General features: G+C 41.3%; 3 protein-coding genes across 8 annotated transcripts in view; 1 reads left to right on the top strand and 2 right to left on the bottom strand.

Moving 5' to 3' along the window:
* The window catches only part of LOC133140948 (erbin-like), a 69,796-nt gene extending 66,813 nt beyond the window's left edge, over positions 1-2,983 (bottom strand). The window contains exon 1 of the mRNA XM_061261268.1: positions 2,312-2,983. The gene's annotated coding sequence lies outside the window, so the exon portion shown is untranslated. The remainder of the gene's footprint in view (positions 1-2,311) is intronic.
* Positions 2,984-4,594: 1,611 nt separating this feature from the next.
* zgc:101664 (uncharacterized protein LOC450064 homolog) lies at positions 4,595-9,561 on the bottom strand. 6 transcript variants are annotated; one of them, XM_061261467.1, is made up of 3 exons: positions 9,404-9,561; positions 8,183-8,306; positions 4,595-5,953 (listed from the first exon to the last, which is right to left on the bottom strand). In XM_061261467.1, the coding sequence occupies exon 3, from the start codon at positions 5,841-5,843 to the stop codon at positions 5,097-5,099; it is 747 nt and encodes a 248-aa protein (XP_061117451.1). In that variant the 5' UTR covers positions 5,844-5,953; positions 8,183-8,306; positions 9,404-9,561; the 3' UTR covers positions 4,595-5,096. The 6 variants fall into 6 exon arrangements, with proteins under 6 accessions (XP_061117451.1, XP_061117447.1, XP_061117450.1 ...); XM_061261463.1 differs by having other exon boundaries at positions 8,183-8,284; XM_061261466.1 differs by having other exon boundaries at positions 8,183-8,260.
* A 191-nt stretch (positions 9,562-9,752) lies between these two features.
* LOC133140790 (uncharacterized) lies at positions 9,753-14,985 on the top strand. The gene is made up of 6 exons (XM_061260992.1): positions 9,753-9,881; positions 10,260-10,326; positions 10,733-11,065; positions 11,775-12,095; positions 12,283-12,576; positions 13,731-14,985. The coding sequence occupies exons 2-6, from the start codon at positions 10,284-10,286 to the stop codon at positions 13,820-13,822; spliced, it is 1,083 nt and encodes a 360-aa protein (XP_061116976.1). The 5' UTR covers positions 9,753-9,881; positions 10,260-10,283; the 3' UTR covers positions 13,823-14,985.
* Positions 14,986-15,771: the final 786 nt, after the last annotated feature.

Genomic DNA, 15,771 nt, shown 5'->3' with positions numbered 1-15,771 from the left:
ACAAGCTGGTGGACTGATCTACCTAATAAAGTGCTCGGTGAGTGTATTTAAGAAAGGTATATGGGATAGGTCTATGAGACAAAACAATGTGTTACTACTCGTGGCTGGCATACTGTAGGTTTGTAAACAAAAGAAAATGACATGCACTGAGTAAAATGCTCATTGACTTTATTTCCAAAGAAGCCTTAACATTCCGGTTTCAATATGAGACACATGCCAAATTATAACTAGGCTACACAGGCCCAACACTAGTGATCTTTTCCCAGAGAACAACCTGTCGTGTTCCATTTGAGCGGCTGCGTGCAAGCTATTTGCATGATTTAACTTCCAGATTTGCCTTGCAAAGACAGATTTCATTTCATCCTGGCTGAAAAAAGTCTGAAAGGCACATTCTGTTGTATGGCAGAAATTCTGCTCTGTTCATAAATGTACAGTAAGGGCACCATTAAAAGGCAAAGAAGAATCACTTGAGCACAAGAACAGTAGATGAGATTAGAGAATTTCACTCTGCCAGGATGTTCAGCAAATATCTTGTTGGCAGAGTAACTTTTTTCCTTGACTCAAACAGCAACACCAAACAATCCGCTTGAAACATATCCCAGCATGATCCCAGCATAATTCTTATTTAATAACTTTTTGAGAGCTTGCCTTCTTATGAGCTGTTGAACCTGGGCTTTTCATTAATGTACAATATGCTTTTTATGGAAAAAGTCTTAGCTATAATTCACAGCAGCTCAAATGAGTAAGCATAACTGCATGTGGCCTTTTTTTAAAGTCGAAGGGCCACAAAGCCAGCCGACATGCTCATGGTAATGAAATCTAAGCAGTGAAATAGGGAAAGCAACCAAAAAAAAGCAGCATCAAAGCAATCCATTAGGTAAGTTCAGACAAGTTTATGTTTTAAGAGAGTAACAAACTGGGACATCTGACAATATCCCAGAATGACCCACCATCAAGATTTGGGCCAACTGCCCCCATTGTTTATCCAGTCCCCCAGATAATCAAACAGAATTAAATGTGTAGTTTGCTTTCTCTTTCTTTCTTTCTTTCACTTTTGTTCTTTCTTTCTCTCTTTCTTTCTTAAACAAGACCTGTGTTATTTGTATGTAGCCCCTATATTGGATGATATGCCTATAGCAGCTTATCTTAAATCACACAACCATAGCTCTTGTGAACACTGTGCCTCTAACTACAAGAATTATATAATTGGATTTAAATACAATATGTAATTTGCTGCCAAGTAAACATGAAAACTTTTATCTGTATTTGTCTTGAAACAAATGTTGTCAATATAATATAAAGAATATATTGTGAGAAAGAAATAGCAAACCATTTGCACCAAGACACTGTTCCTCCAGTTCTCCCACTAGATGACTGACAACCAGTTTGCGATGCAATAACTGATAAAGGCAATCCATCATTGATGCAGATGATATAACACAAGAAATGAGAAGGCACCTGCAGAACTTTCGAACAATGAAAATGCAAAAAAAAAAAAAAAAAAACTCCAGTGATGTCATTACCAAAGCCTAAATTCAAGTTCTGACTGTACTGGAACTATTTTTATTAGTTTGCTTTTTTAGTAAGTAATAAGCAGCAACACTGTTATTTAAACAGGCAGCCTGGCTCAGAACAGTACAGATGCGTACCTGTGGTAACTGTAATCAGGTTTACGTGTGTTCAAGTAAAATTGCATTTATTGTTATATTTATAAAGATGAATTAACTGCATTCAAACATATTGAAAGAGGTAACGTTAACCAGAGCAATGCCCTATTCGTTGACTTGCTTGTGAAAGAGTAAGACATTATCCCATTATTATATTATCCCAAATATCATTTACCCACCCCTCAATTCTTAACAAATAAATAAATATATTAATTAATTCATTTCCGATGTCCAAACCGATCTAAAGCAATCATTAGCCAAGCTGTGCCAACTATTAGGCTAATAGCCTCGTACTGGTCATTCAACTTAAGCTGTACAAAAACAGAGGTAAAACAGATTCTGAGATCTTATTACAGAGATCTTATGAGGTGTTTAATAGTTTTACCGAAAATCTTCCACGTCGATAACTATTTAAAAAATCGATACTGTTTTCAAATTCCAGCACAAAATCCCAGTCATAATAGCGTGCAAAGCTAACACATGATGCAAAGAAGGCGATGAAACTACAGGAAAGGAGAGAATGACAATAGGCTGTATCATTACGGATCGAGAATTAACTCATTTAGCTGGCAAGAATAAGACAATGTATACATCAATAGGCTAAGGAAATAGATTAGCTACTACAAATAACAGACGGAGATTACCTTCTCTAAATACCAGGTAGGTTGGTGAGTCGCTTTCTCTCACATATATTGTCCCGAAAAATACTGTCCTTAAAGTGGTTTAAATCCACATGAGGAATTCTTCTCCCCAGAACGATGGTGTACAGATAATCTTATTTAAAAACGCTTGTTTGCATCCACTCATATGTAGCCATCTAGTTGACATGCATTATAGTCCGTCGCCCCATGTACAATGTCTTCTCAAAAGTTGTCTTTTGTCTGGCCAAGTTTTCTTGATGCATGGATTCACTTCCTGTATGTAAAACCAAAAAATGTATGATTCGATTAAATGCAATATAGAAGAAGGAAACAGCCCGCTAGCCCACTACTCGCACATTGTGAAGGCTAGCTAGTGGTTTAAACTTGGGGCAAAAGTTAGCCAGTATCCAAAATCCACAACGCGCATGGAAATACAAAAGGGGAAAAAATGTCCACCGCCGACTGCCGTTTTTCCAGGACGAATAGGCTATTGCCTACTCTCTTTTCAGTATCAACCCGAGCCTAAACCGAAATGTATTTTTCCAAAAGATGACCGCCGAAATCTAAAACATTCAGTCCAGACTCCCCTCCCTCACTGAAGAACAAAAAGTCAGGGAATCCATGAAACATTCGGAAAATAATGCGATCAACAGACTCAGTGGTACCCTCCTACCACAGTCCATCCATGCACTATCATGAGGCAAGTCTGTCTACACACAGTGCTCGCTGGAGCACATCACGCTTGCAGCAACTTGCAGCCGCTGACATCACAGGTTGTGCTGCTGTTTGCCCGCACACCTTTGCGGCAATTGTGGAGCAGTCGACAAATGATCAGAATCGTAGCGCGAAGCCCAGTGCTGTTCCAAGCCGACAAGCTTTCGGATTTAAAAAATAAAATTATTTGACAATTCTGTTGAATAAATAAATAAATAATATAATATAATAAATGAATAAATAAATTTGTATGCCTGTCTGTGTAATTTTTTTTGCAATCATGCAAAATAAATTATTTCGATAGATGTATGGCAATACCTTCATGTAGCTCTCTGTCATTTTAATTATATTTGTTTTGGGCCACAGTCCAGGTTGGTTGCGATTCTGTGATGTCAGAAGCTTTCTGGTAAACATTTGACTAACAGCATTTGTTGTCAACAACAACCCAGAAGCAGCGACATACTTCTTTATCCGATAAAGTGAATCATCGCCATTGTCGTCAACCGTGTTGAAAAATGGTGAGATTAATCAAGACATTTAAACACAGTATGCCGGTGGTGACATCACCACACTATACAGCACAGCATCCCAACTGTCAACCCGGACTAGCTAGACTAATAAATTACACGGGGCATCAGATAATATCAGATGTGGTTTAAGCAGAAAAACGGAAACCGACAGCCCTTGAAAAAAGCAATTAAGTGACCTCTGGTTATGCATTATGATCAGGTCCATCAGACAAAGTGTTTTTGCTTCTAATTAACCAGTCCTTCCTATACTGGAGGATAGACTGCATTTGCGCTGGCTGACCACTAATGATGACAATAAATAACCATTAGGTTCAGCAGGAGACAGTGTTAAACTGAGCAGCACAAAAAGCCAAAAGAAAAATGGATTTTGTGCAATGGCTCAGCAATTGTTGTTGCCAGAGTCTTTAATTTGCACTGGAGACAATAGTCAGCACTAACTTCAGGGACCAGCAGTCATAACTTTGGTCAAATGGACTCCATTCCTGATGGTTACCCAGGGCTAAAGTGCACACGATTCTTGGCAATAACAGAGGCCAATCATCAATTATGAGAATGGGCAAATCTGTCTGACGATAGAGAAGAACAATGTTATGTGAAACTGGGGAATTGTACCAGGATCAGTACTTTGTGGCCGCATTTAGAATTAGTTGTTTTCACAGTTGTTGAGATGTGTGATGCATACAGGCATGTAATTAAAGCACGTGTACACAACGTATTATAGCCTACATCCTTTCAAATTGCTATAACAATATTTCATAAATATTCTAGAACAGGAGCAATGTTGTATATAATGGCAGTTGTCAATGAGAGGATTTAGGCCGTTGATTTAACACTTTGATCAATTGGCTTTTAGTGTGATAGCCATTCATCAGTGTCAATAGCACAACACTTCTCATTCATTTAGCTAAATACAGACATCAGACATAGGTGGACCCATTAGAAAATGTGACATTCTGCGTGTGAGCGCCCTCTAGTGGTTATATTTTGACATATCTGTATCCAAGTGTATTTTCAGCTTTTGTGAATACACATCACTGCAAAATTAGAAAATAAAAGGTTTATTTGCACACTGAAGTCATATAAATGGTTACAACGGAGAACAAGCTTTAAATTCACATTTCAAGTATTAATCCCATAACATTAGACATATCTTTTGAAAATGTAAACCGTTTTGTGGAAACGTGCACACATTTAGCATAAAATACAACAAGACAGGTTGTCAAGTTGAGAAAAGTAAGAAAAGGAACGCAATGATATAATACCTAACAATACTGATGTAAAAATAAGGGTCAGATAATACATATAAATGTTTTTGTTACCTGTCAATCCATTGTTTGTCATGTCAAAAATAAATTGTATATATTTTTAGAGAGAAGAAAACAATTATTTTCCCTTTACTCTGAGAAAAAATTAAGTTGAAGTAAAAACATTTTCTGGAAAATGTAACCCAAAGCAAATGCATTTCAAAATCTCATGAAAATATACACGAATAAATAACAGAATTAAAACACCCATCATCTCAACACATGACTGAAACCACATTGTTACAAGTTAAAAATTGTACCTTGCCTATGAACAGCTAAACTGATCTGTCCGGACAGGCAAAGCTCTCGTTTCAGGAAATGTCCGACATATTCAGAGTATAAAACATCACAGAAAACCCATATCTGCAACAGGTTCCTTTGAATGTTGGCGTTGCAAGTCGGGAGCTTGGATTGCCTGGTGGCTTGGCACAGGACAGTCCATACGTGTTCCAGATCGCTTGAAACGCAGTTCGGCTCTTCGATGATCCATTTCGCTCGCTGCAAGGAGTGGAGTCCAAAGCGCTCCACCACCTTCTGGAACTGTCTGGAAAAGGGTTGAATTTGTAAACTCAGCAGGCTCCCCAAAGTAACGGCGCTCCACGATCTTCTGAGACGCCTGTCACCTGAAACGATGTCATCGTGGGCTTTGGAAGCAGCGTCCTCTGAAATCACCCGTCGACGCGAAAGAGATTGTTTCACATCAGCCGTAGAGAATTCCTTCAAGCCCTCGAACTCACAGTCGCTTCTGGCTGACAGCAATGGCTCAGAGCACCACAGATAGAACTGGATCTGTTTTTGGTCTTCTACAGAAATAACAGGAGCAGACTTTTGCGGTTTAATTGGCAGCGATTTATCACCGCCAGATGGGAACCATGGGGTGAACGTCGGTAAAATACGACATGGGAACTCCTCGAGGGCCTTTTCTGCTAGATCCACCAAATCACGCAAGTTGCCTTTATTGCTTTTGTAATGCAAAAACACATCCATAATAATGGCAGCGGAAGGATACAGACTAGCATTTGGATCGTGTGGCTAACTGCTAATCTTTAAAACAGTCGTTGAAATTCATTCATCTTGCAGTGCTTGACAGAGTTTTCCTAAAACAGAAGTACAGTGAAACTGTTAGTCGTCAGTACTGTCATCTGCCATTCCCCCATTTCTTAGCACAAACATAACTATAGAGTGTATAGTTGTTAATTGATATGAAAGTCTAAGTGACTGTAAGCTTTGCACAACCTCTGCAATGCAATTAATTGGCAAGCTAATCTCAGGACATGCGAGTGGTTTTGCCTACATTTTAGTAAAACCCCTATGCCTAAATGATGGATGGTCTAAGTAATTCCAACACAAGAATTTGAGGCTCTGTCAAAATATACAGAGCAGAAATACTTTGATAATTATTATCCAGTTATCCGTCAACAATATTGTGTTGGAACACACAGAACAGAGTCATCAGGTAGGCTATTGCATTGATTGAATTTCAGTTACATAACTCGAAACAAGAATTTTAGACTGTAGATGCACACAGAAAGTTCCATCACTCCATAAGGCACCCTCAAAATTAGAGCACTCATACAGCATCCGTATGCAGTCGTTGACAAAGCAAAAGTAATGTCACTTACGATGTGATATTTATTGCCATCATAAATGAGAGCTATATTCCCTGTGCACATATCCAGAAGAACTAGTTCATACTTGTTTTAAAAAACCCAACCAACATTGATGATTTACACGGACGCCGACTATCTTTGAATATCATATCCAGAGAAAGAGGCAAGTCGAGAGGTTTAACTGTTAGTCGTGAATCTGCCATGAATTTCCACCATGTGGGCACACTTTTCAGTGTCACAATGACTCCAGTTAGTTGCTGCCAGGCTTTCCAGTGTTTTGCACACTGCATATGGAAATTCACCAGACATGATCCGCATATTGTGGTCCTTGCTGATCATACAGTATCTGGGGAGAGGGGTCATTTTTAGATAACTGAAGTCTAAAGAGAAAATAATGGAAAACATACAGTACTGTGCAAATGTGTTAGGCAGGTGTGAAAAAATGCTATAAAATAAGAATGCTTTCAAAAATAGAAATGTTTATAGTTTCTTTTTAGAAATTAAAAAAGTGCAGAAGTGAATGAACAGAAGAAAAGTCTATAAACAAAATCAATATTTTGTGTGACCACCATTTGCCTTCAAAACAGCATCAATTATTCTAGGTATACTTGCACAGTTTTTTTTTTTGTTTCCACGTCGGAGGTATGGCTTTTTTGCCACAATTCTTCCGTGAAGACCACTTCTGACCAGACTCCTCCGCAAGGTAGATGGGTGTACCTGGGTCCCACTGGTTTCTGCCAATTCTGCCCGTTTCTTTGTGCTTCTTCAACAGAGCTTGGACAGCACATCTGGAAACCCCTGTCTGCCTTGAAATTTCTGCCTGGGAGAGACCTTGCTGACACAGCATAACAACCTTGCGTCTTGTTGCTGTGCTCAGTCTTGCCATGGTGTATGACTTCCGACATTAAACTGTCTTCAGCAACCTCACCTTAGAAGCAGAGTTTGGCTGTTCCTCACCCAGTTTGAACCCTCCTACACAGCTGTTTCTGTTTCAGTTAATGATTGTGTTTCAACCTACATATTAAATTGATGATCATTAGCTCCTGTTTGGTATAATTGGTTAATCATACACCTGAATATATGCATACAAAATTAATCCCTAACTTTGTGCAAGTGTATCTAGAAGAATTGATGCTGGTTTGAAGGCAAAGGGTGGTCACAACAAATATTGATTTGATTTAGATTTTTCTTTTGTTCACTCACTTTGCATTTTGTTTATTGATAAAAATAAACTATTAACATTTCTATTTTTGAAAGCATTCTTACTTTACAGCATTTTTTTGAGACCTGCCTAAAACTTTTGCACAGTACTGTATGTGGGCTAGGCTAAATCCAAGCCAGCACTGGACAACTAGCCAATTTACTGTAGAGGTGATTCCAGACAGTGGGGGAGAGGGCGGCCTGTAGCGTAGTGGCTAAGGTACTGGGACCCACAAGGTCAGTGGTTCAAACCCCCGGTGTAGCCGGTGTAGCCACAATAAGATCTGCACAGCCGTTGGGGCCTTAACCCTGCATTGCTCCAGGGGAGGATTGTCTCCTGCTTAGTCTAATCAACTGTACGTCGCTCTGGATAAGAGATCTGCCAAATGCAATGTAATGTAATGGGGGACACGGGTTTCTGACCAACTTCCACTATGCTACCCAAAACTCCTCTAAGACTCAGCCCTTGGGGGTATCAGTATATGATATTTACATAAAAGAGGAGTTTACACTCGCAAATATGTTCTCAGTTTCAATCTTCTTCTTAAGGCTGGATGGTGTGAGCATGGTGAAGCAGTCAGAATCAGCAGTACACTGTAAACCACAGATCCCTGGATTCTTTAAAAAGAATGATGAACTGCTGTGTAGAACATTAAGCCATTTTCAACACTTATTAGCAGGGCCAGCTACACTGGCAACAAACATACACAGAACAGGTTGTCAGTGATTTGACATAACTTTTGTAACACCAGGTCAATGGTTCCCAGACTTAGTCCTGGGACCCCCTGTGTATGCTGGTTTTGGTTCCAACCGCAGTTGCAGTCCCAGAACTTTTAAGAAGCTGTTCATTTTTCTTAATTATGAAAGAAGAAATTATTTTTTGTCCAGAGGGATTATTTACCCTCTTAAACCACATTTTGTTGTTCAATAAATGATAGACTGATAGGTTAAATGACTCCAAATTAGGTTGCTGAACACAAAGCAGGTTTGGCTTGTTATCGTTTGCTTTGTTTTTAAATTTTGTATTGTAATTATCGGCCTAGTCTTAGTGGCCAGGTGTACACAATTTCACAAATTGGCCTATTGATTCACCACAGACTTTTAATTTTATAAATTAAAAATAAGTCGCCTTTTTATGTCGCTATCTATTTACTTGCAATTAGCACAATATGAACATGGGAATTTTATTCTTCATGACATGCATAGCCATTTCTCACATAACGTTGGTTAAGAGGGTAAATAATCCCTCAAAACTTCAATAGCACATAATAATAAAAAAAGAGCAGCTTGTTAAAGTTCAGGCATTACAATTGTGGATGGAAGGAAAACCAGCACACACAGGGGGCCCCCACGACCGAATCTCAGAATTTTTAAGCGCACTTTGGCAACACGTTGCCTAAATAATAAAATATTTCGCATCATTATTAGCGGCCAGGGACAGTCATCCAATCCCCACGAGTCAAGAGATGGCAGTAACTCGCTAGAGATCGGGCTTTCACAGTTGCTATTTTAAATAATATAGCCGCAGATACCATCGTATTAGAATAGTAACCATAACTGTAGACACTCGGTAACTTAAACGTTGTTTGCCTGGACTAGCTAATGTAGCTTGATGCGGCAGCCAGCTACCCATTTTCATAGGCTAACGTTGAATCAGACCAAACTAAAAAAGCTCACATGAAATGAGAGGAAACGATCAATATATGCATGGTCAAAGCATGAAAACAAAACAATTACCTTTTAATGCCAGTTTTCCAGCAGCAGATTACCATTGGCAAGTGACATTTTCATTTCAAAACACTTTCACCAACTCACTTCCGGGTCTTTCATGGCGTCACCAGATGGGTAAGCACCCAAAGGGTTACATTAGTCCATTTCAGTCATCTGGACGCAGTTCAGATTATTTTTCAGTAGCTACAAACCTGATCACATGTTCTTATGCCACGCCTTTAAACGTAAATTCGCGGGCTTGGCCAATTGGAAACGTAGAATCCCGTCGTTAAGATCTGCCGATGATCAAATGACCAAAAGAGAACTATTTAAAACTGAGCAGTGCGCACCAGGCCATGCACTACTTTCGTACAACTTTATTACGAGACTCGGGGTTCGCATCTGTGCTGTAAGGAAAGAAAATAAATACAATACATTGTGGATTACTGTCATTTTATCTTTGTCACTTTCATTTCTAAAGTTGGAGGAAACTGAATCCTTAAAGGTAAGAGTTTGGCATGTACGTTCACCATGAACACGTATGATTAAGACACTAGTTTCTTAGAGCGCTTGTCAGACACCGTGATGTGACCAATATACCAATAGATCGCGTGACTTTAGTTGGACTTTTAGTGACTTTATGGACACACACACACACACACACACACACACACACACACACACACACACACACACACACACACACACACACACACACACCAAAGATGATATGGAAGTAATTTCATATTTATTCGTCATGAAAGTTTCACTGTTTGGAACACAGTGAGCTAGCTTGGCGTTTGGAACACTGTGATTTTCGTTATTGGTCACATTCATTTTACCTGAGCTAACAGTTTTATTTTCTTCCAAAATTACATTGCAGGTGTTTCAATAGTGATTCCCGGACATGGGATTTGCACATTTTTACGTTCTCGTGGGACTTCTGTTGGGTGAGTAGGCCACATGCTGCATTTTGTATAAATTAAACAGTGCGGTTTTAAAAAGGTCAGATAAGTTGTTTAAGGTAAAGTGGGTGAGTGACATTTTAAAACTAAAAGTTATAGGCACTCGATCAAGGATAAATCTCATAAAAAGAGATTTATTTATAAACATTTAGCAATGTGAAAGCCAGTGACAATGACTTTTAAAATGGTTTAAAATGGAGAAATAAAAATAAAATCTCCCACTACTTTCAGGAATTATTCTAATTAGACTAATAATGCTTTTACTGCAGACCCTCCACTGTTCAGGTATGGTGTCGCTCGTCTTAAGTAAGCATTTGAACCCCTGTGAGTTTTCCCTGTTCTGATTCTGACTGATTCAGTTTCCCTCTCGCTCTCATTTCCCCTCTCTTAGCCCTGCTGTCTGCGTCTCCATCTGCGTCTGAATCCGTAAGCGTTGGCCACCCTGTCAACCTCCCCTGCAGTGGAGAGTCCGATAGGGATGTGGAATGGTATTTTAAACAGCATATGCATTCTGACTGGCTGCTTGTGGCCGAACTCCACACTGGACGCTTTTCCCCAGGACCCGGCTTCCAGGGACGGGTGGAGTCCATCTATGAGGAGCAGCCAGGAAACTACAGCCTGGTCCTCAGTCCTGCGGTGTACAACGACCAAGGGTCTTATGAATGCCAGTACAAGGGGCCATTACACAGGAACGCTCTTAATGATGTGAAACTCGTCATTTTTAGTAAGTGCATATCACCGTTTTTATAGAGCTCAACATTTTTTAGAAATGTAAATATCTCTAAGAATCACTTCATGTAGATGTGTGAAAATGGCTAACCTTACTAGTCCCCTTTCTATGAATATGGATATCTGTTTTGCTCGCTGCCATCTTGAATTTGTACATTCATATGCCACTTTTCTGACACTTTTCACCTGCTCTGACTTTCACCTGGTTGATTCACATGCAAGCTGGCACACTGGCAAATAGTGACTCCAAACCACCAAATTTGGCTATAATTCTCGACCTAGGGTGATTTTAAAATTTTTTCACTATTCTCAGTTTTTTACTAAATACAAAATCAGTACCTCCTATTAAACAGATTGAACTAATTGATAACCCCCTAATTTTTTCACAAGACCTATTAAACAAGCAAAACAAAAACTATGTAATACAGTAATCAACAAATTGGAAAATAAACAAATTATTTTTAGTCAGTGCATATCACCTTTTTCCCCTACAGATTAAATGAATGTTTTTGGTGTTTTTTTCAGTCATACTCCAAAAACGTTTTTAAGTATTCAACCTGTTAAGTCCTTAGACCATAGTTTGTTTTGCAATATGCTGCATCCAGCCCTTCATCTACTCTGAGCAACATGGTTCTCTCTCCTTCCCTCCCTCTCTCCCTCCCTCCCTCTCTCCCTCCCCCCCTCTCTCCCTCCCCCTCTCTCAGACCCAGGAAGTGTTTCCATAGCGGTGGGAATGTCTGTCAGTCTGCCTTGCTATGGGGGCATTAGTAAACAAGCGCGTGCTGTTGATCTGGTTATCCTCTGGAAAAGAGATGGAAAGAAGGTTTTCCAGCTCTATAACAACACCATCACCTATGGGCCCGGGTTCGAGGGCAGAGCTTCAGTTTCCCCAGAACAGGCTCTCCGTGGAAACATGTCTCTAACCATCAAACAGACATGGTTTTCAGATCAAGGCCACTACCAGTGCTTGTACAGCAGTCCAGAAGAGAGATGGGCCCCAGATTCTGTCAGGCTCCATGTTACAGGTAAAATACACTTTACAGCTTCATTTTTGTAGGAGGGAAATATTTTTTTTGTTATTGTTATTCTTGACCTTTCTACTAGCATACTGCTATTGATCATGTGTTGTATTGATGATATGTTCATATTCCCTGCAAATGTCCATGAAAATGAAAACCTGCAAATATGTAAAAGTTGTGTCTGCCCTCACAGGCCACCCACTCCAGATCCGCACAGTGAAGGCTGGTGAAGAGCTCTCCATACAGCTCCCTACCACAGACCCATTGAGGGTAACATTCACAGGCCCTGGTCTGGACGAGGTGCTGATGGCCGATGCTCACAAAGGCCCAGTCGCATATGGGGAGCACTGTGGTCAGAGATGTGAGCTTCTCGGCCAGGAAAAGACCTTTCTGCTGAGGCGTGTAACACTGGAGGATGCCGGGGTCTACACAGTGACTGATTCTGAGACCAGCAGGATCATCAGCAACATCTCTCTACAAATCTCAGGTATCACTGAAAAGCTCATTGTGTTCCTCCTGATCCAGGGCGTAGAATCTTACTGGTGCTCTCTTATTCCACTGGGTGTTGTAAGCCATCGGGTAAATGCAGGATAATAAATAAAAATAACGACAGACATTAGGGCTGACCCCCAGTGGCCGACTAGCCGAAGCATCAGCCAGAGAACCTTTCCGGGACTGTCAAATATTCACAGGCAAATGCAGTTCACTTGTGCATTAGCAGAAGTGTCTGGTTGTGTGCTGCTATGGCAAATGGAAGCTGAGTGTTCTCAGTGGAATGGGTCTTGATATCAGAGGTTTGCGTGATCTCAAGCCAGGCTGGAGGAAGTGGTGGAGGGGGTGAGGAAATATGGTGCAGCCCCTGCGGGGTTAATAGACCACATGCCAACAGGAAGCGGCACCATCTTGCACCTTGTTCCCCGGAGTCAAAATGGCTGCCACAGACAAATGACATGCCTAGGGCGACAGTGCCAGGGAAAAAAAACCCTGACTAACAGAAAGAAACCTTCTGAGCGGATCCGAACTCTGAGGGGGAGCCCATCTGCTTCTGGCTGGCACTGGGCAAACAGTGGGCGTAACAGTAGTATTATATGTAATATATAAATGAATAAAATAAATAAATTCTATAATTAATTATGAAATATATATTCTGCAAATAATAATTATGCAGATGACAAATATAGATGATTATCCGGGAAGGTACGTTCTTGGCGCAGAAGTGGCAGGTTCGCTGGGGTCAGCTGGGGTCAGCTGGGGTCAGCTGGGGTCAGGGTGTGGTGCTTGAGCTGCTGCTCCAGATTGCTTCAGATTGAATGTGTGGCTGAACCAAAGGTCCATGACTCCAGTGACTCTGCCTGCACTGTGTGACCTCTGATCTGATCGTCACATTCAGGTGCATGTTAATGGATGACAGCATAGACTCTCTGGATCTCTAGCGCCACCGTGTGGCCTGATGGCAGGGGTTCAGCACCCGGCGTTGCTGCTGTGCAGCTGTATTTATTATTTACATTATTGGCATTTGGTAGATGAATTTATGACTATGAATGACGATTTATTCTTATTGTGTGCTCTGCTGCATTTCTCCCAATTGAGCCCTCTTTCCATGTTCTCTCTCTGCCCTCTGTCTCCAATGATCTCTCTTAGGCCTGCCTCCCTCTGCAGGAGAGACTACAGGAGTAGTGCCTTGGATCTTGTTGTTCTTTAGTATTTTGGGCAACATTGGCCTTGCAGTCTGACTGTACTGCAATAAGAGACGAGAGGCTGAACTGATCGCATTCCAACCAGCCGCAGTGGAAGACCCAAGTGGCTCCAGAACAGAACTGCAGCAGCCTGGAGTCCTTGATGTCCCTGAACCTAATCTCCCTGTGTCAGAAACGGGGCCTTCAGACCAGACTGAAGTGCAGGAGAAGAAGAGCGAAGAGGTGCAGGGGACTCGGCCATGGTGAATGAAGGACTGAGGCAGAGGGAGAGTGACAGACGGACAGGGAGAGAGGGAGAGGAGAGGAATGATTTTAGATTGGTACTGTGTTGAGGACCCGGCCCTAGGCCCGCCTGATGAGAGATTGACAGAAGATGGGTTAGGCAGGAATGCATTGTTAACCCCTCGCACACGCCATTGAGGTGGTAGCAAGAACGCCCGTAAGAGGGAAAAATATGCGGTTCAGAGCTAATGTGCAGCCTTAATTGTCAGCAAAGGAGTCTGAAGTCGGGGGACTTAGATTTAGGGTTCTAGAGAGCAAGGCTAAAGGTCTGACTGAGGCCATGCGTAACATGAATGTATAATAACATTCTTGGTTGAGAAGTGTGGACTTGCTCCTACAGGGGAGGAGCATAATGCCTGGTTAAAGCAAAAAGATGAGGAAAACAATATAGATAATGGGGAAATGATAATCTGATAATTTATTGGATAGATTCAAAGGACTGACTGTAGAGGAGTTGGGTGATGAATTACACTCGGCTATTAATTGGATGTCCTTTGTAGATTTCTTAAGGCGCCACAAGAAAGTGCACCTGAAGAATGTATTGAGATGGTGGAAACTCCCTATTGGAGGGGTATATGACGTCAAAGTTTGGAGAGAGTCCAATGAGAGATTGACAGGGAGACAAATAACAGTGATGAATAGGCTCATTAAAAAAGTTGCATAAGAGCTAGTGTTTTCCCCATTCGTACTTCTGTACAAGTTTCAGGATATATAAGGAGTGAGCTTTTAGATGTTAGAAAGGAAAAAAGAGAAGGAGAAGCAAAAAAGCCTCTTAGGATTTTGCTTAACAAGATATCTAAGGGCTATTGAAGAAAGAGCAACGCAGAACAGCTATAATCAAGCTGGATATGGATATGCAGAACGGAGTGATGTGCGTGGTGCGGACTCAGCCCAGGAATTGTGGCAGCGGGACTGATGGCGAGGAGGTGTTCATGCGCATCCTTCATCATGCAGAAGAGCTGGTGAGTTAAAGGGCTTTTACGACATGCTTGGAGCCATGAACTGCACCTGGAGGCCAACAGACGGGACGCGGGGTCCCTCCACACTACAGAACACCTTCCTCCTGGACCCACGCAAGAACCTGAAGCCTCCCCCCCCAACCTCAGTGTCAGTGAGGAGAGGCACATGCTGCGGCTGCACTGCAAACCCCCCGACGTGTTCGAAAACATACCAGTGCACATCCCATGCAAGAGGCACTCGCGGTACGAAGTGCAGGTGAAGGCTGTCTCCAAGGACATCTGCAGCATTGGAGCCAGGGACTGGAGCAAAGTCACGTCTTTCGAAAGTCTGGGTCCTGATCCTGGCCCAGATTCCCAAACCAATGCAGCTGTTCAAGGAGCTCATCAACAGCAAGGAGGAGGGATCAAATCCCGCAGAAAACGAGACGGCTATATTTAGGGCATGGGTGGTAATTATAATCTATATTACTGGTAAAAGTAGGAAAAGTAATACATAGAAGTTCAACGTTATAAGTTTCCTTTCATTTTTATGTCTTTTATTTTTCAGTAAGATACTATATACGATATAAATAAGTAGTAGACTTTAGGGGTGTTCATACCCATTGTATTAATGGAAGTTCAGTAGCTTTTATCTCCGTGAAGGGGGAGCCATAGGATAAGGTAAAGGCCAAAGAGGATGGTGGATATTTGAAGGGTGTACCTTGAATTTAACATCTGGTGGAAAGGTGAATTAGAGCAAAAGGG

Source organism: Conger conger, chromosome 11 (genome assembly GCF_963514075.1).
Source record: "Conger conger chromosome 11, fConCon1.1, whole genome shotgun sequence".
Classification (NCBI taxonomy): Eukaryota; Metazoa; Chordata; class Actinopteri; order Anguilliformes; family Congridae; genus Conger; species Conger conger.
This window is presented reverse-complemented; position numbering and strand designations above follow the sequence as displayed.

Bases quoted from the DNA above. Each gene is read 5' to 3' on its own strand.
- zgc:101664 (XM_061261467.1), bottom strand. From the start codon at position 5,843: ATGGATGTGTTTTTGCATTACAAAAGCAATAAAGGCAACTTGCGTGAT.
- LOC133140790 (XM_061260992.1), top strand. From the start codon at position 10,284: ATGGGATTTGCACATTTTTACGTTCTCGTGGGACTTCTGTTGG. The intron at 10,327-10,732 runs GTGAGTAGGCCA...CCCCTCTCTTAG, and splicing joins TCTCGTGGGACTTCTGTTGG to CCCTGCTGTCTGCGTCTCCA. The intron at 11,066-11,774 runs GTAAGTGCATAT...CCCCTCTCTCAG, and splicing joins TGTGAAACTCGTCATTTTTA to ACCCAGGAAGTGTTTCCATA.